We start from the raw sequence: 24,564 nt of genomic DNA, 5'->3' as shown, positions 1-24,564 counted from the left end.
AGAGAGAGAGAGAGAAGAAGAAGAAGAAGACAAGAACGGATGGGATGTGTGGAGAGAGATCCGATGCCTGCACATGGAAGTTTGCATTTCTGGACAGATGAATTTTAACCCTTGGATTTCTATGCCTGCCAAATCCTCTAGAAAAAGGATACACCATCACATCAATAAGAAGTTCAATTTAGATGTGGGTGTGCAGACCATCACAAGGGCCAAGAGGCGTGCAAGAAGGATGAATGAAGGTCATTTCATTGACCAGTACAATATGTTTGCTGCATATAGGAAGGAGCTATTGAGAAGCAATCTTGGATCCACAGTAGAGATTAAAACAAGAATGGATGGGCCAGTAAGGAGATTCCACAGGATGTACATATGTTTCAAAGCTTGCAAAGAAGGTTGGATGGGTGGTTGTAGGCCTCTCATATGCTTGGATGGTTGCCACATTAAAGGGCAGCATCCTAGGCAACTTTTAGCAGCAGTTGGAATAGATGCAAATAATGGGTTGTACCCCATTGCAATGTTGAAAATGAGTCTCAAGAAACTTAGACATGGTTTCTTGAGTTTTTGAAGAAGGATCTAAGAATGGAGAATAGCAGTAGCTATGTCTTCATGTTAGACAAGTAGAAGGGGTTGGGGAATTCAATTACAGGTGTGTTCTAGTCTTTGCCATTAACTTTGACCTGTTTATAAATTTTAAAACATTGTTTATGGTCTAGTTTATGCCTCACCATGTCTTCCTTTTGTGACTTATGCAGCTTTGTTTCCAAATGCTGAGCACAAGCATTGTGTTCGACATTTGTATAATAACTTCAAGGAAAAGAATCCAAGAGAGGGGTTGAAGCAGTTGATGTGGAATACGGCGAGAAGCAGTACCAAACCTTGGTACAACAAACATATGGAAGATTTGAGGGTGCTCAGCCAAGACGAATTTAACTGGTTTGAAAAGAAGCATCCAAGATAGTGGAGTAGGGCATTTTTTGAAGATGATTCGAAGTGTGATATTCTTCTCAACAATTTATGTGAGGTTTATAATTCAGCTATCTTACCTGCTAGAGATAAGCCCATTCTCACCATGCTAGAGAAGATAAGGATGGACATTATGGTCAGGAATGCAAACAGAAGGGTTGAATGTGAGAAGTGGAAGGATGTGGTTGGTCCGAGGATAAAGAAGATTATAGATAAGACTGGAGAGAGAGCAACATTGTACATAGCTCATAGGGGTAGTGAGTTCGTATTCCAAGTGACTGGAAGTGGTGAAAATGGCAGGAAACATGCAATCGACTTGGGTCTTCACACATGTACATGCAGAAGGTGGCAGCTGAGTGGCATCCCTTGTGTGCAATAAGATTCAAGAAACAAGAAGTTGTCTTGTATTGTGATGATTATCTCATGTCTAGCACCTATTTGCGAACATATACTCTTAACATAAACCTTATCGCCGGGGAGGATGATTGGGAACAAGTGGATTATCCAATTGCTCCTCCTCCATATAAAAAGCAAACTATGAGGCCAAAGATGATGAGAAATAAGGAAGCAGGGGAGAAGAACAAAACCACAGCAAAAAAGGGACCAAAATGTCTTGTAAAATTTGTGGGCAGCTTGGACACAAAAAATTAGGATGTCCAATTACAAAGGCTAAAAAGGCAGCTGGAGCAGTAAGTCTCAATTCATAAATGAGCTCTTCATTTATTCACCAATCTTTGCATTTTTTCAGTTAAATGACTTGGTTTTTTTTTTAATCAAAACAAAGTGAAGGAACAAGTGGTGGATCACTAGATCAAACACTAAGAAAAGAGTTAGAAATAAGGTTTGCTTATCTTAGCTTATTCTAGTTGAAAATGTTGTTGTGTTGATAATATATTATTGTTCTGAAAATGTTGTTGTGTTGATAATGTATTATTGTTCTGAAAATGTTGTTGTGTTGAAAATGTGATGTTGTAGATAGTGAAATATGCTTGTTTTGATTGCATAGGTGAAAAGAGCACCAGCCCTACCAAAGGCTACTTCTAATGTCAAAAACCAAGTCATAAGGTCCAGGATGGGCTGGTTGAAAAGAAAGGCATTTGAGGAGGGTATTTCTACTTCAAATGGTGGTGCAGCAACCTCAACACAAGCTTAACAGCCGCCTACTCAAAGCAGCCAAAATCCAGCAGCAAGGGGTGCTAGCAGGAATGCAAGGGGTCCTCAAATCAATCTAGCAGCATAGCCTCCTACCCATACTAATTTGAATTTGCTGGTTTTTAATAGTTCTGCATTTTGCTGTTACATTTAGGGTGTTGGCCAGGTTGAATTGTTGTTTGTTGTAATCTTTTCTTCAAATTTTTCCTTACGTTGGACAAGTTCAATTTGCTGAACTTATGCTCAACATGATTTTGAACTCAGGTTTGGTGAATGAGATCTCTTGTTGAATTGTGGCATGTATGCCTTTTTGGATATATAGAAGGATTTTAATGTTGGTTTTTAAAGGACATGGTTCAAGATTATTTGTTAGCTGATAAGCGCAACAACATTTCTCAAACAACAGGACGGAGATGCATAAAAGTACTAGAAGGAAAAACAAGTGCAACTGATTGAAATTGGAGGGAAAAAATGAGGTAGGAGAAATCAAATTTAGACGGGAAATGAGTTTTTGAACGCAGAGTCATTCCAATAAATTTACCTTTTTCTGGAGGGGCATGTGCGCGACATGTGACCAAACACACGGCGACGTGATAGAATATGGCCTCCGGTCTCACATTAATAACGAAAATTAAGTGTGGGTATCGCATTAGTACATTTAAGAAGTTGAGTATCACATTGGTCTTGTCACAAGAGTTGAGGGACTGATAATGAATTTTTGTCTTTCAATAATGCATGTTGAAACTTGTTCCGATTCACCAAGGAAAAAATAAAGAAAATCGCCGCAATAAAAATTAAAACAAAAACAACAATCAAAGTACTGGAGTTGCGGGTTTCTATGACCCACGACCCGGGCCGAGAGTCTGTTAATAAAACGGCGGGTTGCAATGGCCGTTGTCTCTTCCCGGGTTTTTCCTTTGAAATTCTCCACTCCACGATCACCAGAAAACCCCACCAATGGAGGCCCACGCGCCCGGCGCGTGCAATCGCTCCCCTAACCTCCCATCAATTTCATCCGGCGAACCCCTCTCCACCGAAACCCTAGCTTCCCTCAGATCCCTAATCATCAACCCCTCAACTCCCGCCGTCGCAATTTCATCACTCACCGAAACCCTAACTCGCTCTCTCCAACTCAGTCGCGACCCGCACCGCACTCTCAAGCTCCTCTCCGACCTCGCCGCGCAACACCCTCACCTCTCCGGCCTCGTCTTCGACTCCGTCCGCTCCAACTCGCTCCTCTCCACCGAGTCGACTCGCGTCGCCGCCGAGTCACTCGATTTGCTGGCTTCGATTTCAGAGCGCAATCGATCCCTGACCCCCGCGATTGAAGAAATCGATGACCGGTTGTTCGCCTCGCTTTGTTTCAGTCCTGCTCCGGCGACACGGCCGTGGCTGATCAGAAACGCCGGCAGGTTTGGTGTGCAGCCTTATCTGTTATCGAGTATGTTTCTAGGGTTTACGAAGGATCCGTATCCGGATGTGAGGAGAGCTGCGTTGGATGGACTCGTTGGTTTGAGTGAGAGCGGCGTTATTGACGACGGTGATATGATCAGAGGCTGCTACTTCCGTGCCGGTGAGCTTCTAAACGACATGGAAGACGGCGTTAGGGCTGCCGCAATTCGAGTGGTGAGCTTCGTCAAATTGTTGATTTTAGTGCTATTGTGATATGTTGATAACTAGCTTTATACTCTTCATGAATGTGCAGGTTTTAGCTTGGGGTTTAACACTCATGGCTTGCGATTCGGAGGCGAAAGCATACTGGTCTGATGAAGTGTTTGTCAAGGTAATTTGAATTGGCTGAATTTATTTGAGATAATTGATTCTACTCGAGTTGGTGTATTGTGCTTTGAGCTCTGTCAGGTCTATCAAGTTTTAGAATTCTCACTAGGTTTCGTGTATGCTGACTTGAACTTTTTTGAGCCACTTATGGATAGTCATTATTGCTCACAAAGGTTTACTAAGTTACTAATCTATTGATTCTATTCCGGTTAATTTTCTCTAGGAGATCACTGAGGATATCACCACTCTTTTACCCTGCATTGTTGAATGGTAGGACTTTCCTTCCCTATCATTCTGTCCCAATGAGTGTTGAATTTTTTTTAAAAGTGTCATATGCAGTTCAGTCCTTTATGTCTTATGCGTTGGTTATGTTTGTAGATTTGTTCGATGGTAAGAGACATGAGCATGGAGGTCAGGATTGAAGCTTTTCATGCCCTTGGGAAGATAGGAATGGTATCCCAAGATATTCTTTTGCAAACCCTGTCAAAGAAAGTGCTGGTGACTACTAAAGAAAAGAAATCTCTTGCTCAGTGTTCTGATGAACAACTGGAAGTATCAGGGTCTAGTGTTGCTGGAGCTTTCATGCATGGACTTGAGGATGAATTCCATGAGGTAACTTTTGACTCTGACATGCAACGAACTTTATTAAATGCACACTTTTGAATATTAACATTTTTTTGCATCAATATGAAGGTACGAAAAGCTGCATGTCATTCTTTGGGTACACTGACCATACTCTCTTCCAAGTTTTCTGGAGAAGCCTTGAACTTACTGATGGATGTACTGAATGATGACTCAATGCTTGTGCAGTTACAAGCTTTTGAAACTATGCATCAGATGGCAACATTTGGTCATCTGAAGGTGCAAGAAAAACACATCCATATGGTACGCTCTGTAATATTAGCTGTTAATCTTGTAGTTATACAGAATAGGTGACCCACTATCTGATATTATCTTGTACTACTGACAATGAAATCAAGTCGCGTCTTCACTTCTGCAAATTAGATATCATGGGTGTATACATCAAATTGACTAAACTGAAAGATGGCTTGATGTGTCATATCGTGAGAATGATTGATATTCTCAGTGTTTGAATTGTTCATAGATATCTTTCTGTGACATTCCCTCTTATGTTTATTTGTTCTCGTCCCTCCCTAGAGGGTGTTGATTGCTAATGTTTTCTCTTTTGGTTTGTTAAATCATTGCCATCGTGCCTAGTTAGAAGTCAGTAAAAATTTCTTTACACCAGGTGGGTTCATGAAACAACTCAAGTACGGACTGCCTTTAATTTTATTTTTGTTATTTGATTTGCAGTTTCTTGGCACTCTGGTTGACCGTAATACCCTGACAAGATCTGCTGCAAGGAAAATACTGAAATTGGCAAACCTGCCAAATTTGAAGTTGTTTAGATCAACTATTGATACCCTTTTAGATAACCTGGAAATGTGTCCACAGGTCAGCTTTCCATTGACATTTTAATGATATAACTTGCACTCTTTTTTTAAATGAACATGCAGAGTGAATTTGGTCATTTTAAAACTTACATGTTATCGTTGTTTCCTTGCCTAATTCAATTATGTTGTTCTTTTTCCAGGATGAAGCAGATATATTAAATGTTTTGTTTCATATTGGACAAAATCATGGAAAGTTTGTGGTCCGCATCATTGAGGAGGTCTCTCAGCAGGTTAGCATGCTCTCACAGGGTCCTTAATTCATTACTATAAATAAATACCTCAACCCACCTCTTTTTGAGGCTGGTGGCACCCAGATATGGTTATCATTCTTGCTTAGTGACAGGGTCAGTTCAAGTTTGATGTATATGAAGCAGGGTCTAGCATATGATAATTTGTGAGTTCAATTCATAGTAGAACTATTGTTTATCACCACAGTCAAAAGATATTTGAAAGCATGGTGCACACTAGCACCGAGGAGGATACTTAATCATAGGCTTTGGGGTTACCTTTTTTGGGTTTGTTTATATGTGGCTTCAAACACTTAATTTGCTTTTTATTCGATCCTTGGTATCCTTTGATTCTTATGTGCAACTGTTGTTTCTACTGGGAACTCAAAATTTATTTGTTTTTTTTTTTCCTGTTTGTCAGATGGAGCCAGTGTCTAATGGCAAGTTAGGCTTTGATAACGTGAGGGTGGTCGCCTTGCTAGTTCTGGCCATCTCAGCTCCACTTTCACAAGAACGTAATTGCAGTATCCCAGCTAGTATATTTTCTTATGCAGTTACATACCTGGGAAGGATTTCTCATGCTTTGAGTGACATTATTCATCAAGATGGCCTGTTGAATTACTTGTCCCAATGCAGTAGATCCCCTGGACCATATGATATAGAGTTTGACTTCAGACTGAGGGGGTTACCTGGTTCAATTGCAATGCCATTGCCGCAGAAACAAGGTGGAACCTCTGAAATCTTATCTCCAACAGTTAAGGAACCAAGGGAGGCTGGAACTGCCCTTGTAGAACACAGTCTAGATGTGCAAGTGACCAAGTCAATAAATGTTGTTCTTGAAAAGGTGAAGGATATCTGGCCATTTGTACAAGCTGGATACACGACTGAAGGACTCAGGACTTTAAGGTAAAGTTCTGTTGTTTACTATCCTTATCTAGTAACATAACCTATTCTCTTCCCCCTCCCCCTTTTTCCCCTAATACAGGAAAAAAGAAGAGACAGAAATATGTTCCCTCTTTAGGGCTCCTTTCAAATTTTGTTTGGTCTTCTTAATTTGAGATATAACCAAATAACCAATGATGGTCTATACAGACAGTCCTTAGAGACACCACTAACGTATGCATACATTGAGATCATACATCAACTGTTACATGTTTATTGTTTGATTGCCGTAAATCTTCAGAACTTTTCAATCTCCATTCTCATTTGTATGTTTCTTTTGTGACGTGACCTTATGCAGAAGTTGCAGGGAAGAATTGGCAACATTGACGTCTGGCTCTGTTGCATCTAGTGCCACTTTTGCCTTTACAACGCAGTATATCAAGATCATGAAACTACTTGTGAAGGCATGGGTGTACATCCTGCCTTCAAGACATATTCCTTCTAGCGGGATGGGAGACTTGGACTTTGTGTTGGGAAAGCTAGACGTGAGGCTTAGTGAATTGAAGAGTACGTATATAAGATTGTCTAAAGAGGAAGAGTTGCATATTTTGGAGCTGATGCTTGTGACTTGTATGCTCAAGCTTTCTAAAGTTGAAATTTGCTGCCATCTTGGTACTTTGAGAAAGCTCTCTTGTACAATGGCACATGCGGAATATCTCCTTCAAGATGGAACTGTTGAACCATCCAGGTTTATGATTGAAGTCAGAAATTTATCATCTGAAGTTGGGACCTCTCTCAATGGCAGTTCCTGTAATCCTAGTCTTTTTAGAAGAGCACTGGAAAGTTTCTCGCTCAAGCAGCTTGTGTTGTGTGGTGGACTTAAGCACATAAAGGCAGGTCTGGAGATACCTGACAATGACTACGGACATCCTCTTCGCTTTGTTGCAGGGTTGCCTGTTGGTATACCATGCCACATCACTCTTCATAATGTTTTGGTCGAAAGCAGAATATGGCTCAAAATGACTGTCAGTGGAACTGATGATACTCAGTTTGTCTACTTGGATTCAACCCTTTTTGGAGGATGCGATGACTGTAGAATAGTTGATTTTACCGCACCTTTTTACAAAACCCCGAAAGCCTTCTCTTTCACGGTAAGCGTCTGCATTTGTATGGAATATTTGTCTGAGGATGTATCTTTTCTCAAACGTTGTGGACCTAGACACGAGCTTACATATCTTTGCCGAGAAAAGGAAGTTTTCCTTTCTATGGTCAAGTGAAAATTGAGTGGCTTCTCTCATTTTCTTTTTCTGTGTTAGTTGAAGAAATATACATATTTTAGAAGAATAGTAGAACCTGTTATGTTTTTATCCATCATTTTCCAATTGGAGTATTTAGTGGATTTCGGAAAAGGAGCACTAGAGATATTAAAAGTCTATAAATATAGACTACGACGAATTCATCATATTACCAGATATAAATAGCCATGAATGTCTACAATTAGTTCCTCATATCAAAGCATTGAAATCTTTGATACTTCTGGTTTCTATTCCACAGCTGGATTTCTTCGAGATGTAAGATTCGATCCCCAAAACACAATCTCGAACCACAAAAGACTATGCGCCTAGCATGTACATGCTCTACTACATAAAATGGACAATGAGTTCGGACGAGATATAACCACAACTCTGCAAGTAACATCTTGATCAAGACATGTAAGCACTGGCCGACAGGAAGCACCTTTTGCTAGTCACCCCATTCATTTCTTGCCAACCTTGGCCCTCCCTGTAGCATTCAACCTATACCATTATGTTAATGCAACTGTTAAAGTTCCGCATAAAAGTGTTGTCCATATATACATAAGGTATGGATGCATTGTGTAACTTACGGTCTCTGCAATGGTGGCACTCTCTTGCACCCCTCCAATTACATAAATGGCATCATTGACAACAGCTGCAGCGGAATATCCCCTAGTGTAGTTCATTGGTTCGCCAGGCATCCATGACTCAAGGCGTGGGTCAAAAATTTCTACACTTGACACCATGGACTCTCCATCATAACCACCCAGGGCATACCTACAAAAGTAGTAGTCTTTAATCAAGAATGTCAAAGAAAAAGTACTGAGGAAAAAAAAAAAAAAAAAAAAAAAAAAGGATTTCTTGGTCAATAGAAAAGAAGATTATAACTTGCAGGTACAGACTAATGACTAGTTTTGCAGTTTTTAACTCGGTGATATCTGGTGCTTCTTTTTGAGTTGATTGGATTTGATCAGAGCCACCTCATTAGACTGATTTGATCAAATTTTAAAGTTTTCTGGCCAACTAAGATCATTATTTTGTGCAGAGATCTTCATCATCAGAAGTATGTAATAACTAAATAAGACAACGTTCTTATTTGACTGCGTAATATACCATATATATATAAAGCATGAATGAGAAACTACAGTAGATTGTCTAAGTTAAATCCAAACTCACATACCTAACTATGTGCACATTTTCATGGATTTATTACAGGAATATCCATGTCTACAGTCATCATGGAGCACGTCTGAGATACTGAGAAGACAAGTCAAACAAAAAGGTACTTACAATTTTCCATTTAACCCAACCAATGAATGGCAACCCCTTTTTGAATTCATACAAGGGGCTGTCTTCCAACTATGCTCCCTCGGATCAAACCTATCAACCGACCTGAGATATGAACATTTTCATGTCAACCATGGAAAGAGGCAGGATAGAATAGTGAGTTTGGTATCCCTAGATATAAACCTGACAATTCATATGATTTATCCAAAAGGTAGGATTCAGATGAACAGAATGAGAAAGTGCAAGCAACTTGACAAATGAAATAATATTCCAGTGTTCACACTGGACTGCACTTAAATTACCCGCAGGGCAGGAGTCCTATTGAATTAACATGGAATAGCCTAATTATGTATCTAAAAGTTAAAATGTATATAGTTGCTCTGTGTAATCCTCTTTTTCTTCTGTTAGCCAAATTCATGTTCCTCTTCCTATTTGTTTTTTTCTCCCAAAACTTTGTTAACGACATTATAAACTTCCCAACTGGTCCGTGGATAAACATTGTACAAAAGCACTGATTCGAATTAACAGAAATCACCAGCTACTAATTAAATATGCAGTGCAGGCATATGATAAAGTCACATGTATACGAGTATACCAAGGTTCATGCATAGTGTTGACTACAGATGACCAATAAAGCAATATCTTACTTCAAATAACCATTCCCATCATAGCCTCCAGTAGCGTAAAGTACCCCGTTTAATTCTGCTGCAGCAAGAGAAAATCTCTGGGGGGAACAACAAAGAAGCACAATCAGGAACCACGATTGATAGCATTTTCCTACTCAAACCATAGTTTTTTTTTACCTTTTGTAGCATCGACTGTGTACGGATCCATCGACCAACATCTATATCAAGCATCTCGACATCAGAAAAACAACCAAGTCCATTGCCGCCACCCATTGCAAAAATTTTGTTGTTTGCGGTAGCTGCAGCTAAGCTCCCTTTTTTCTCTCTCAAAGAAGGGCAAATTTTCCATTGGTCCTCAGCAGGGCAGTATGATTCGACTTCAGAAAAAGACCAAAGAAGAATTAGAAGAACGTTAATGCCAACAAGAAATAGACTCAAATTAAGAAAGACTTAATACCTGTATTGTACCACACAGTACTATCACCACCTCCAATCACGTAAAGATCACCATCTAATTTTGCAACAGAAGCATATGCACGAACTGAGCTCATTGGTCCGAGAGATTTTATTACATCTTGAGAAGGATAATAAGAATCCAACGACAATAACCATGATTCACCATCATGTCCTCCGACTATATATATTGACTCATTAGGATCCAGATCCAGCATATCACACGAAGCAGTATCCTTCTCTTGTGTGGTGAGTATAGACTCGGATTCTGACAGAACCTCAGACTGTACTTGCTTTTCATCAATATGTGCTAGGGATGGTGTAGACTCACATTCCAACTTCCTAGCATCTTTTAACTGTTTAATTTCAAACTTTGCCTGCTCCTGAAATGATCAGCAAAGAAATCAATTTAACAATGAACTAATCGTTCTATTTTTTTATTTGTCAAACAAAAGCCTACTACTAAAAAATAAGTCCTAAAGTAAAGCCCTTTACATATGTACATAACTATGAGCAGCTACCATAAACAATGAATATAGTTCGCTGTCAGAGTTGGAGACTGATAAAAATAATAGGTGTTCCAAAAAAACGGCCTTGAACAAGTTCAGTGCAGTGATGAGCAAATGCATGAATGCTATTTAACATGAATAATCAGAGGAAATAAGGTAAAGAAGTGGCTATATAGAAAAGTTAACAGAAATACAGTATCAAGTACCAGCTTATGCTCCAAATAGCCCATCTTCCTAGTCTGTTCATTCTTGAAAGCCTTTAGCTCTTCTACCTCTTGAACCAACTGTATGATCAGAATAATACATATATAGATTGTAGAAGATAAAACAAAAGCTAGCAGGTATGTTTATTGGATACTAAATAAACACTTACCTTATCGATTCGTGACTGATCAGACAAGGAACGAGGACTTAGTGCAGACAATGAGCAAGTACTTCCTCCACTCTTCTCAGACCAGGAATGAGACTTCTCTACCTTCATCTCCCCTAAATCCAAACGTGCTGGTTCGGGTGGATTCCAATTGACTGCTACAGGCGTTGCATTAACAATAGCAGTATCATTAAAATTGATTGACAACGGCACGTTTTGGCATTGACTGTTGAGATCACGTTGAAGAGACAACTCTTTCAGTTTCGTGCATATGAGGTGCTGTTCTTCTTGTTCAGACTCTTTCACATCTGATATGTGGTTTCCAACAAGTGTCGTAGCCCCTGAAGCAAGTGGTTTAAGCCACTGAGCTTCCACCGTTGTCTTACGCGAGGATTGCAATGGAAGATCAGTTTTCCTCTTATAAATTTTCTGTGGCATAGAAGTACCTGGAGCGATTGCGCAAGATGCTAATAAAGTCATCAGCTTGTTTGCCTGGGCATGGTCAAGCTCAAACCAGAATTTATTCGCACTGTAGTAGTTGTCCACAATAATCGGTTTAAACTGACTTTCACGCAGTGGTTGGCACTGCAGCCGGACACGAATCTGAGCCTGAAAGATAGAATGAAAAAATTCTCGGTCTAGAATGCCTTCAGTTGACTAAATCTTGGATTGTCTAACAGGAAATTATAACTTAAATTAAACCAATTATAAGAAGTTTTATATAGCACCTGTGCAGGAAATTGTGTCCTCACAGATCCATCAGTTGTCCAACCATATGGATCAATATTCATTTGGCCATGGCTAGCAGCCTCATAAATTCCATGAAGAGTCCTATCATCATAGTTGAAGAGAAAGAGTGGCAAGCCAGGACTAATATTCTTCACATATATAAAGTGTGGACCCGGTAAACCTGAAAGAATTTGTATGCATCACATGAGTTCTGGAACCAAACAAAAACTTAAGCCAGAGATCAGAAAAAAATAATGGAGAAAACCAACAATCAAAGAGTTTATACTCAATCAAACTGGCTACTATACTTGGGGTTCATTAAAATTGAATTTTAAGGTAGCAATCCACTTGCATCATAGTCTAAAAACAGCAAAAGAAAAAAGTAGGAGCAAAAGATGCAAATGATTTAGGATACGAACCAAAGAGTTGTTTAGATAGACACTCCATCATTGTGCCGCTCTTGCAACCAAAGATAACTCCACCAAGGTGATTTTTGCTCAAACTTCTTGCTTGTACAGAGTATGATGCCAGATCTGGAGTAGGAGCCTTCGTAAAGGTTTGTGTCTTCCTTCCGGCTCCCATTTTCGGATCCGAAAAGGATAACCAGTTACCTGAATAAGAAACAAAGGTCAGGTACCTAAAACAGTATTAAATGTGATCGAATGCAGGCTAACACCGATGAGCACAACATTGGGGGATTGTTAATTGGCGTAAAGAACCATCAAATGCCTCGGAAAACAGCGACATTTTTGAGGCGTAGACTGACAACAAGAACATAATGCAACAAAGCCGTTACAGATTAGTTTCAACCTCTTTGATGTGAACCTGAAACAGCAGCGCAGCGTGGGGATAAGAGGCCTAAGCGGAATTTTTTATATCTCCATTACCCTAGTTCTTATTTCTTAACCCTCTCTTTTGTAATTCTCTTCTAAATAATAGTAAAGACATACAGAACAAAATTGGGTATATAGCTCCATAGTATTGATATAATTTATTTTCCTCTAATGCCAAGTCATAATTGGAAACACTTCAATGCGTAAAACAAGGAAAACCAATTCATTTCAACAATGAATTCCTCTAAGAACAAAATGGTACAGACATGAACAAATCACAACTAAGGAAAGCCAACCAAACAAAACTGAAGCATATAAATTCATAGGCATCAGAAACCAGAATCAGTGAGAGAAAGGACATGCATAAACATAAAGTTCAAAATGCAGAATCTGAACCAAGTAAAAAAAAAAAAAAACACAGTTCAAATTCTTGGCTAAAGACATGGGTAGCAATTCAGTCATACAAATTCAAAGCAATAGGTAAAGAATTTCAAGACTACAAAGAAAACCAATTCATTGTTTCTGGGCAATGAGACAAACCCTACAACTAAAAAACAGCGAAAATCCAAAATCAAAGCCAAAAAAGTACATGAATTTCCACTAGAGTACCAAAAAGCATGAAGAGTTGAAGACCCAGAATGCAAAAACCGCACAAACACGTTTCTTGAAATCAAACAAAATTCTTTGATTGAAAAGCTAAAAAGCTCTGATCTTTATCGTTCCAGACTCATATAAACCCAAGAAAGCAATGAAACTAATAGGGAAAACTTGAAAAGAACTAAACCCACCATCACAATCAAACAAGATAATCAAAAGATGGTCACTAGTACATTTTGCATACCTTTTTATGTGTAGAAGGAGACCCAACAGAGAATTGTGTATCTGGGACTCAAATGAGAGTGTGAGACAGAGAAAGAGAGAGGGAGTGTGATGAAGGTTTATGGGAGGGGAATGGGTTTTTGCCTAGACGGTATATGAGTGCGCCGAAAGGGAGTGAAGCAGTGAGAAAAGATTACTACTTGTACCGGGAAACAGAAGCCTAACTACACCCCGGCGCACTTTAGCACTCTACCTAATTGGACCACATTATTTTCAAGATGAAAAGATTGATTCTCTTTCAAATATAAAAAAGGGAAGGAAAAGTTTGGTAGTAGTGGGAGAGCAAAGATGCAGAAATCAAACGTCTTTAAGAAGCTACACCCTTGTTATCGTTAGGGAAGATGAAAATTGAGTTGGGACAGAGTTGGTTCAATCTTGTTTGTTCTAAGAGAAAGAAATAGTGCAAGTCCTTGGAACAAACAAGCCAAAAGTGTTTATGCAGTCCACGTATGATTGTAAGGAAAAGGAATGGGTGGCAAGGCTTCAAATTTGTGACGAAAAGGAATTCTGTGAAGAAGAGGATGTTTGTGGATTTAGAAAGGGGTAATAGTAACTTAAATTGCATGATGGATTGAAAGTGCATGATTCTTTGAGGCATTAAGGTGAATGTAAATTCACAACGGAAGCTATAGAGCATCTCCAACAGCTTTCTTAAAATTTCTCTAAAATAAGAAAGCAAAATTCAAAATCTCTAAAAAATTTATGCTCCGACTCCAACAGCTTCTCCATTTTTGAGATTTTGGCATTTATTACAACAATAAAAAATACTACATGATTATTAATAATAACAACAACAAAATCATATATTTCATTGTAACATAAATTATCCAATAAAATATTCTAAATTTTTGTTTTTATCGTTGGAGCACGTGAATAATTAATATTTGGGAAAGAAAGACTTTGCTGCAAATTTAGGGAATGAGTGCTTCTCTTTCTTCTTCATCCCTATTTTGGGGAATGAGATGAGGAAGCTGTTGGACCACAAAACAACCCAATATTCCCCAAAATTGATAAAATCAAAAAAATGGGGAAACTGTTAGAGATGCTTTAATAGAATCACTTCGTTTAGTAAAATGGCATAACCAATCCGTGTTTTCTTTCTAATTTGATTTCCATTAAAGAGGTAGAGTGAGTCCTCTACTTCTGTGATGAAGAACTGAATGTTTATACTTCAAGAAAAAAAACTTTTGCACTGAATTTTGAAAAATTATGTCAAATAGGATTTAAATTGTGCAAAATGTTTCCGGAGCTTTGTTATTATAAAACTGTAATGTCGAGCAGCATGATTTTGAATTTGAAGATTTATGAAAAGCTAGAAGAAGAAGTCTCATATTTCTTATGAAAGACACCAAAAGTACCATTATACATTTATACTTTTTTTTTGGAAGAATTACATTTATACTTTTATAGCAAATAAAATTAAACGTTCTAAAAAGACATGTGTCATTAATTGGATGGGTATTGAGATGGGCAAGTTAGAGGTGGGCGACAAATTTGCTTCATCTATACTCCTAGTGAATTTTAGGTCAAGTAGACTTGCTACTCAAGAGTTGTGTACTATTATTAAGAAAAGAGACACGTGACATTAATTTAAATGGTAGACATTGTGAAATAGAAGCTAAATGTAGGCAACAAATTTGCACAAATTTGCATCATAATATAAATCTATACTCTGATGCAAATTTGTAATCAACAGAGGTGACTACTTCTGAGATTACAATAGCAAATCGTGATAACTTGTAATCAATTGTGATGACCCGTTGCATACTTGCTTGGTAAGCTATATTAGTCTTAAGACTCTCAGCTATATGCTCCTCCTAATGAATGTTTATCTGGTAGGTTCCATTTGGGTTAACATTAAACCGAGACAAGAGCTTGAACACGCTAGCTTTTTCATGCATTTTAATTTGTCATAGCATATAAAGGTAAATTTTCGCCATCATCTTGTAGCTAGTCTAAACATCAGTCATCTTGCTAACTTTAACAACTCTAAGCTTTCCTTGAAGGGTTTAGTCAATATACAGACCACAAAACATGACTAGTTCAGTCATTGTAATTGCACCGGCGAGTCCAGAAACTTCGCAGCTGTGTGGTTTAATTTGTCAACTCGCAGTGAGTGTTACGCCAATGTCTGTCAGTCGATCATTCCTTCAATCCTTCTCTGCCTTCTCAAATATGCTATGGATGGTGTAGGCTCAAGCTCCATCTATAATGAAGTCTTTTAACTGTTTAATTTCAAACTGCACCTGCACCTAATTTGTCAAGAAAAAAAAAAAAATACCGATTTAATACAACACCATGGTTTTTTTTTCTTAATTTGTCAATCAAAATGCCTTGAACCAGTTCATTCATTGCCAGTAATGTAAATGCTTCCCTAAGTAAGGCATGATGCAATTCAACTTTATTTAGACGAATTGGCAGAAGAAATAAGGTGCAGAGCCAGAAATATATGAACTTTTTTGATAAAGACATGCATTACCAGCTTATCCTCCAAATAGCTGATCTTCTCAGTCTGTGCAGTCCTAAACGCCTTCAGCTCTTGCACCTCTTGAAGCAACTATAGTACAAACACAGTAATAAATAGTGGTAAGTGGTTGCAAGTAAAACTGAAACCTTTCCTAACTAATATCAATTTACCTCAGCAATGACCCACGGATAGAACATGGATCCAGGACTCTGTGCAGAAAAGTAGCACGGACTCTCTCCACTTTTCTGATCAGACTGGGAGTATGGACTCCCTGCCCTACTATCTGCAAAATCTCCAGCCAAAGGTATGTTTTGGCATTTGCTGTGGAGACTATGTTGAAGATTTATTTTCTTCAGTTTTGTGTATATGAGCTGGAGATCCTCTTGTTCAGCCTTCTTTGCATCTGCTTGGAAGGGACTGAAGGTTCCAAATAAAGGTATAGAATCCAATTGTGGACTTGAACGATAAGTATGCTCAGCCTCTGAAATAAGTGCTTCAAGCCATTCAGGTTCTTGTGTTGAGTTATGTGAGGGAAAATCTGGAAAATCAGCTTGCCACTTCGCTGTATTCTGAGGTGTAGAAGACGTTGCATCCCCTTTCAGACTTGAACTGTTCATATGCTTCACGTCTGAAGTAAGTTGGTAAGCCCATTCAGGTTCCTCTTTTGTGCTAATTGAGGGAAGAGGTGGAAGATCAGTTTCCAGCTCCGCTCTGTTCTGTGGTGTAGAGGTTGCAGAAGTGGATGCTCTGCATGATACAGCTTTCTTCTGCATTCTCTTACGTTGTGGAAGAGCAGGAAACTCTGTTTCCCATTTCACTGTGGTTACAGAAGTCAAATTCTCAGCCTCTGAAGTGGGTGGTTTAAGTGATTCAACTTTCTGTATTGTATTCTGACTTGGAAGAGCAGGAAAATTAGTTTCCCAGTTGGGTACTGGAGTAGGATTCTCAGCCTCTGAAGTGGGTGGCTTACACAATTCAGCTTTCTGTATTGTACTACATGATGGAAGACCTCGAAAATCTGTTTCCCACATCAGTGTATTATGTTGTGTTGGTTGACCTCGAGATATTGCCAATGGTGCTAGCAGAGATAGCAGCTTTCCTGTCTGTTCATGGTCAAGCTCAAACTGGAATTGCAGTGAATTGGAGTAGTTCTCAGCAAGTATTGGTTTATACCGGCTTTCAAGCAGTGGTGGGCACTCCATCCGAACACACACCCGAACCTTAAAGCAGAAAACTGGAATATATCAGTAAAGCCTTCTCTAACCAAGACACAGTGCATCTAAGTCAGAAAAATTGCAGCAATTATGGGAGAACCTTTATTTAGTACCTGAGCAGGAAATTTGGTCCTCCCTGACCCATCAGCGGTCCATCCATTTGGGTCAATGTTCATTTGGCCATGACTCGTAGCCTCAAAGATACCATACAGCTTCCTGTCACTATAGTTGAACAGAAATAGTGGTAATCCAGGTGTAACATTCCTCACATACACGAAGTGTGGAGCCGGTAAACCTGAAAGAGTTCGAATGCAACACATCAATTCTGGATACAAAAGTAAAACTAAACCAAGAAATCAGAAGAACACGGTGCACAACAATCCAAAGTTTCTTATTTGAAGCTAGCTTGTTTTGTTACCCTATTTGACAAGAAATTTTGATTTGTTAACAGTGAAGAAGGCAATGCATTTACATATAAACTTCATTCAATATATTAAACTTGAACAAAAATATTTGTGAATCACAGGTTTAAAATACTTAAGAGCCAAATTATAAAGCGAAAACAGGAACAGCATAGATTAGGACTAAAACATGTAAAAGGTTCAGGATACCAACCAAAGAGTTGTTTCGATAGACACTCATTCATTGTGCTGTGCTTGCACCCAAAGATGACTGCACCTAGCTTGTTCTTCGTCAAATTTCTGGCAGGCACCTCATAGTACCCCGGGTATTGATTATAAGGAAGATAATACGTCTCAGTTTTCCTTCCCGCTCCCATTTTCAGATCACAACCGGATGAAATTACACCATAACCTGAATACAAAAACACACCAGGATCATAAGTATAAAAACAAACATCAATATAATGCGTAAAGTGCGTTGTTATATAAAATTCACAAATCAGTTATATAACTATACAAGTCTTCTGAACTGCCTTCAGATTCTTAGTTATTGCAAACATATGAACAACGTGCTGCGAAACCTATGGCACACGAGTACTACATGCCATTCAAATCTAATCCACAATGTTCTACCATTTCATACATAATATATGCCTGGACACTAGCAGTACTAAAATTGCTCATATTCAACTACAATAACCAAGTCCAACAATACCAATTTATACTAAAATCAAAGAAATCAAAGGAAACAAAACAAAGCTCTCATCTTTTTTCAATTGTATGAATCCCAAATAGGCAATCTTCCAATACAGCATCAACAGGAAAATCTAAAGGTGACGCCTTTAACCCCATAGTCTTAATCAAACAAACAAGTAACCAAATTCACAATCACAGATCAAACCCCTTCATCTTGAAGCTAATTTCTTTGCACTAATCAAACCCAATAAGCTAAAAATAAAATCTTTCCACGTTTCAAGAACCAAGGAACAAATAAACCGCCTTGGATTCTCAAGAAAGAAAAGAATAAGCATGCAGAAGCACAATTTCTACTTGAACAGCCAAAAACCATCTAATATAAACCAAACCAAGCTCTCTAAAACCCTGGAAATCCATAACCAGGTAACAAAATCAAAGCTCAGAATGATGATCAAGCAAGAAAACCCAGAAAGTGCTCACCTTTCTGTGCAGAAATGCGGAGGGATCAGAGAAACTCTTGTGGGTGTGTGAGTCTGTGTGAGATGAAGAGAGGGAGAGAGAGAGAGAGAGAGAAATGGAGAGAGTGATAAAGAGAGAGGGTGATGAGAGATGAAAGGGTTTAAGGGAAATGAAAGGGGTTTTTGCCCTAAATAGAAGCAGAGCGCGAAGCAGGGCAGAGCTAGATAGCTGAGTTTTTAGTTATATTTGACAAAGATACAAAAGAGGAGTAAGTACACTTACTGGCGCATTTTAGCAAACAGGCGCATTTAATATTACCAACGTGAGAAGTACGGAAGTACACCCAGACGCGTATATTAGCGGTTAGAGGCTGTGACCAGTGTGGAATATGAGTGAGCTCAGTATGAGTGATGTCAAAATTTGAAGGATAAATAAAGAAATGTATAAATGAGGGGGTGAAGATATTTTTGGGGTTAGTGAGTGGATTAAGTTAATAGATTTACTAATCTTAAGATTAAGGAATGTTCTTGAATCATGTTACATGTTGTCCATGTTGGCAAAGAAATAGGATAAGATAGTAATTGTGAAAAAGAATTTGGGAGGTCTTGGAAGATGCAATGCCAAATGGGAAGATCGTGGACTAGACATTTTTCAGCAATTTGTTACATGCAACTTTAAACAAGTGCAACAAATGTTCATATCTGAACCGTATGATCAAATAAGTTATAGAATATTATGATACATTAGTTCAACAAATCAAACTCAGGTGAGTAAATGGATGAATCAAGACAATAGTATTACCACATACTATTATTAGTCCACCATTGAGATGTCTCTGGCAAAATCACCTGCAAAAAAAAAACAAAACCATTTAGGATGCATTCTCACACATTGAAAGCCAGTTTCATTAGTGATGGTGGTTGGATATTCCTTCATTTGCTGATTGAATTTATTAATAATCTGAGTGATATTCTTCAAGCTAGCTATCTATAGTCACAATAACTGGCATGGTGTGTCACCAAAATTAACTAAGCAATTCAAAAAGATAGATCAATGAATTCTACTTCTCCCCTAGTATCGTATTTGGGTTCCTAGCTAGTGCCTTTCATTTTTAGTTCTAAGTCCCTGGGCCAACCTAAAGCGTAAAATTGAAGTCCTAAAAGGAAAGGCTTTAACCAACATTGGCATTAAGCCCAACCTATTTTGAAAAGAGTTGGCATTGTGAAGTTTTCATCTGTTTTGCCGATCGAGGCTTCTAATGTGTAGTGAGACTTTTTTTCTTTTTTTTTTGGTCGTAATGTATAGTGAGACTTGATGCTGCCATTATTGCTGGAAGGATTTCACACAGGAAGAAGGGATGCTTACTCGCATGCCCTGCTCACACTGTTATCATGGAGATTGCATTGTCATCATCATATAATCCCCTGAGGCCTCTTAATTAGTAAGGAGGGAGAGGAGGTTGCCTATATGTTATTCTGCCGCCGCTGCTTGTTTGTCAAGAGGTTTTCCTGTGTTCGTCTTCTCAGTTACCAATTATCGAAGGTTTTTGTTGGCAATGTGGATTATTTGGTGCTGATATACAGAAGAATCTTTTTATCCTTCTGTGGTTTGCTCTTGGGCTGTCCCTGGCATTTTCAATTTTGCCTATGTTCCTTGCAGATGAGAAATTGGAAGAACTTGTGGATAGGTAATTATCATTCTCTCTTTTCCTTTACAAAAAAACTAATATCAGTTCAACATCAAGTTTGTGGTTTTGTAGCTTGCAAACCCGCCATAAGAGAGAGGTTTTATCTCAAAAAGTCTCGTTTGTTTTTGAGACATGTGAGTAACACACTTGCTAGTACCACCCAATCTAAAGATAAAATGTAGAAAACATTCGAAGTAAACAGCATGCATATATGGCTGCTGATCCTATCGCCTTTCTCTGTGGTTTCACCAAGTACTTGAGTTCATGCAAATCAATGTTGGATCCCAAGCGCCAAACATATATATAACTCTACAGCTTTTCTTGCTCTCGATCACCATCACCTCACCTTTAAGTTTCAGGAGCAGGCTCTCTACTTATCTAAAATGTATAGAAACTATGACAACATGCACGAAGCCCACATGCACCAAGGTTTATGGTAGTTCATCCATACAATAGGCCAATAATTGGAAGTGCTGGAATGGTGAAATAACTAGCAATACTAGTATCAGGGCATTTGATTTCATTACTTGCTCAATCTAGCCGATATATGCAGATTATGCTTCTGAGGGCTCTCAGCCAAACAGGTTAAGTCAAGCTCCATTTCCACGACTCCATCAGCATCAAGACGTACTGTAGCAGCTGCTGCTGCTGCTAAATTTTGTTTGGCTTTTTCTCTGAATTAGACCTGCACGCACTCCTTTTAGACCAATCCCATGATTCTCATCTGTTGGTTTCCAACTTGCGTCTGTGGAGTTGGAGAGAGATGGCAGTTTGGTTCTGGCCTTCTGGGTTTGGATAGTCAAATGGGTAATGCCAGATTGCCAGTGTTGTGTTACCTCTAGGCTCTAGCTACGTCAAATCAAATCAATCAATCACTTGCTTCTTCAGTAACATTTTAATTTATCAAACTAACACTATACTATCTGCTAGCCTCATCAGTAGCCTGGCCAGAACTCCTTTACTGAATAGACAATTTTTTTTTTTGGTTGTGGATTCATCCAGATTGATTCTATATCAGTCTTGAGGCTGTGTTCTATACTTATATACCAAGTTTTTTCTTCAATGTAAATACTTAAAATCTATAGTAGTTTTCTAAGTTGTTATTATCTTCTCTTATTTTATTGTATAATGTATTATAATTAGAATTACTTAGAAATGATCACACACAATTCTAATGGGTCAAAATTGAAAATCAGAAACGCATGTAAGGGTTTTAGGATCGTTGAATTTTATTTAACATATCAAAAAAGACATTATCTAGTCAAAACTTGAGTAATTGCATGACTTACAAACTTAAATCGGTATTGAAAGGCATTGTACACCTGCTCATTAAATTAAACTCTTCGCTTTATCTATAATCATATCCTAAATTTCGCAATTAGGCTTAATGTTTCTTTCATGTTAAAGTGGCAAACCATAAACAACTAAAACAGAAAATGTAAATGTGATCCCCAAATTTTCAGCTAGCTAGCTTGATTATACTGAAACACACTCCTAACTCATCAAGTACTACCAGTACCAAGAATTCATTACAAAATTGAAATTCCTTTTCGAGTGTTTGACAAATACATACCTCCATTCAATGTTTGGTATGGCAATAGGACAATTATTTCACAACCTCAACAATTACTTATCACCAACTCAAACTCGATGACATCACAGTAGATTTTTTGTGAACATAGTTTGATGTATTTGTGCACACATCAATGGTACCTCTATTGTGTACCAGAATCATTGGTGCCTCAGTTGGTGTAAAAACAAAGTCCCAATATTTCACCAAAACGAGGGCTCCTATTTCTGGGTTTTGCCTTGGACCTCCACAGCAATACTATTATGAAGCTCTAGTATGACTTCAGTAAGTTATCAGGTCCAAACAGTAGCACAGTAAAGAAGATAGATCAATGAGTTTTCACTTTCAATTCAATTCAGAGATGAAAGCTCCAATATTCCCATTTAATCAAGTAATCCAAATGATCCCAGAAACTTATCTTTCTGGGGTTTCTGTGTTTTTCCTATTGAACTCGAAGAACTGACAAGTTGAAAAAGATGGTAAAGATCTGTCCACTATTGAAAGCTTGATCTTTGAGTACATTTTGGTTCTTATCTTTTCTTTTCTAGCTAGTCGACGACTCTAGTTCTGATCCTCACTACGTAAAAAAATGTTTGGTTGTCTCCATAGTCCCGCCATAAGTCCATAATCCATGGTCACTTTAGAAGTTCTGGAAGCAAAGTTGTGAGAAAAGAGCTCAAACATTGATAAGATCTTTAGAAAAGAATCTTGGCTATCTTGTGCCTTTTGTTCTTTCTTGGAATAGGTTTTGGCTCAACTTCCCTGTGATTAAGGAGATGTTCTTCTTTAGGTTCACTAGGAAACAGTTAAAATCTCAATTAGTGATGAACAATAACATGTAGAGCACACTTGTTAATTAACATGTAGAGCACACTTTTTTTCTCTAATCATCCACTTAAATTGTCTAAGCGAGTAATCATGCACCAAAATATGTAAAAAGTCAGAAGTACCCATTGAGAGAAGTTGAATTTTGATCCATCCACATCAGTGTCACATCGTTACTTACATTGAAACGGTCACAGTAACGTTATATTTGTATATGTTTTCACATATACACTTCTACACTGTGACTTCCCAGTATTTACAGACGTATGACATGAAATTATACTTTGGGGCCAGTTTTCTTCATCTCTGTAATTAAGTATAATTAGGACAGTTCATACCTTTCGGAGAGGGATGATCAAAGCCTCTTTTTGGTCAAGTATGGATTGTATCACACTATCGCATACAGGTCAAAAGTGATTTTGCAAAAGTTAAAGAAGGAAAGAGTTACTTTGATTATTATCTTGTAAACACCTCACCTTTCCCAAAATTTCACACTAATTTCATAATTAGATGATCCAAAACTCTCTACTTCTTTGCTGCATCTGAAACACAATTTTACAGAATCTGGGTTCTTTAAGTAAACCCACAAAATCTTATGGAGCATTTGGGATATAATGCCTGCGTATTAGGATTTGCAAATTGCAAATTGCATGTAAAGACCACCAGAGCTTATAAGGGAATGTGATACAATCCGTGTCCTATAATTTAACTTTGCCCTACAAAATTAGGGGCAGTAGGTGAAATTGATTAATTGGTCCTCCTAGGTTACAGTGACAAACATGCCTAAGTAGATTTGCTTTTGCTTAATCAGATCCCAAAAAATTCTCACTCCCTCTGTATAATTCCTCTTAATTCAATTTGTTGTGGTTGCTTTCTTCTTTTTTGGTTCCAGAATCCGATGTGGAAATTCTGGGTTTTCTTCAGAAGTGGGGTTTGAAAGGGAGGTGTGTCCCCAACCTTGAGATCTAAGTCATGCTTTCACATTTTCTTTTGGTTCACTACTTGGTACATTGATGTATGATTAAAGATTCAAATGTGTACTACAATGGAAAATTGGAAGATATGTTTGGAATTTCTTGGATGCCATGATTGGTTTGGAACAATTGAGATTAGTGTGAATGATTGGGTTTAGTAAAGATGATGGTTTAAGGAACAATTTGATTACGATAACACCCACCACTGGACTAGTACTTAAGAGAAATAAGTACTACAGCTTTGCATTGAGCTCGTAACGAGTCTTTTGGATGGTGGCACTTGCATCATCCATAATTGATAGATAAAGCAAATCTGCTTAGCCACGGTTGCATCGTCTTCACACACACTATTTTTCTCCTTCTTTGACTAATGGTCCTTCCGGGAAGACCCGTTATGCGTGAATTCTAGTTAATAGGTAGGCTTGTCTTCATGTCTTTGTTACTAGCTGAGCTTCATTTTACAGATAACAACGTATGAATTACTTAAAAAAAAATTACATAGTGTTGCATGATAAAAATTCTAACTTAGCACTTGAGGGCTGATTGTGTTCATATTATTTTTCCTACTACCAATTTACCGTCAATATATTTGAAGTTTGTATTTCCAAAAAGAAATGTATAGGTAAATGACCATATTACAATTTTTCAATTGTAAAACTAAGAAATCTAAAAGTCTTTGCCTAATACGTTCATGTAAAGACAAAGTAATAACTAATACATCCACTTAAAGTTCTAAGCAAATACATGCTAACCATAAACTAACACCAAAGACTAAAATATCGATTACGGAAATATCGGTGGTTTGAAAAAAAAAATTCTTGAGAAACATGTCG

At 38.1% G+C, this 24,564-nt stretch overlaps 3 protein-coding genes across 3 annotated transcripts; 1 reads left to right on the top strand and 2 right to left on the bottom strand.

Moving 5' to 3' along the window:
* Positions 1 to 3,072: 3,072 nt before the first annotated feature.
* Positions 3,073 to 24,564, top strand: LOC101305200. Its single transcript, XM_004305054.1, has 10 exons — positions 3,073 to 3,741; positions 3,821 to 3,898; positions 4,273 to 4,506; positions 4,588 to 4,779; positions 5,209 to 5,349; positions 5,489 to 5,578; positions 5,997 to 6,481; positions 6,816 to 7,753; positions 12,956 to 12,979; positions 24,555 to 24,564. Exons 1-8 carry the CDS (start codon positions 3,073 to 3,075, stop codon positions 7,732 to 7,734), a joined length of 2,808 nt encoding a protein of 935 aa, XP_004305102.1. The 3' UTR covers positions 7,735 to 7,753; positions 12,956 to 12,979; positions 24,555 to 24,564.
* On the bottom strand, positions 8,169 to 10,245 carry LOC101309268 (kelch-like protein 3-like). Its single transcript, XM_004302586.1, has 5 exons — positions 10,123 to 10,245; positions 9,843 to 10,042; positions 9,687 to 9,763; positions 9,043 to 9,144; positions 8,169 to 8,529 (listed from the first exon to the last, which is right to left on the bottom strand). Exons 1-5 carry the CDS (start codon positions 10,214 to 10,216, stop codon positions 8,262 to 8,264), a joined length of 741 nt encoding a protein of 246 aa, XP_004302634.1. The 5' UTR covers positions 10,217 to 10,245; the 3' UTR covers positions 8,169 to 8,261.
* Positions 15,333 to 17,787, bottom strand: LOC101308982. The gene is made up of 5 exons (XM_004302585.1): positions 17,731 to 17,787; positions 17,233 to 17,414; positions 16,076 to 17,125; positions 15,918 to 15,995; positions 15,333 to 15,690 (listed from the first exon to the last, which is right to left on the bottom strand). Exons 1-5 carry the CDS (start codon positions 17,759 to 17,761, stop codon positions 15,634 to 15,636), a joined length of 1,398 nt encoding a protein of 465 aa, XP_004302633.1. The 5' UTR covers positions 17,762 to 17,787; the 3' UTR covers positions 15,333 to 15,633.

This window comes from Fragaria vesca, linkage group LG6 (genome assembly GCF_000184155.1).
Source record: "Fragaria vesca subsp. vesca linkage group LG6, FraVesHawaii_1.0, whole genome shotgun sequence".
In the NCBI taxonomy this organism is placed as follows: Eukaryota; Viridiplantae; Streptophyta; class Magnoliopsida; order Rosales; family Rosaceae; genus Fragaria; species Fragaria vesca.
The sequence above is the reverse complement of the archived record's forward strand: the minus strand, read 5'-3'. Positions and strand labels throughout refer to the sequence as shown.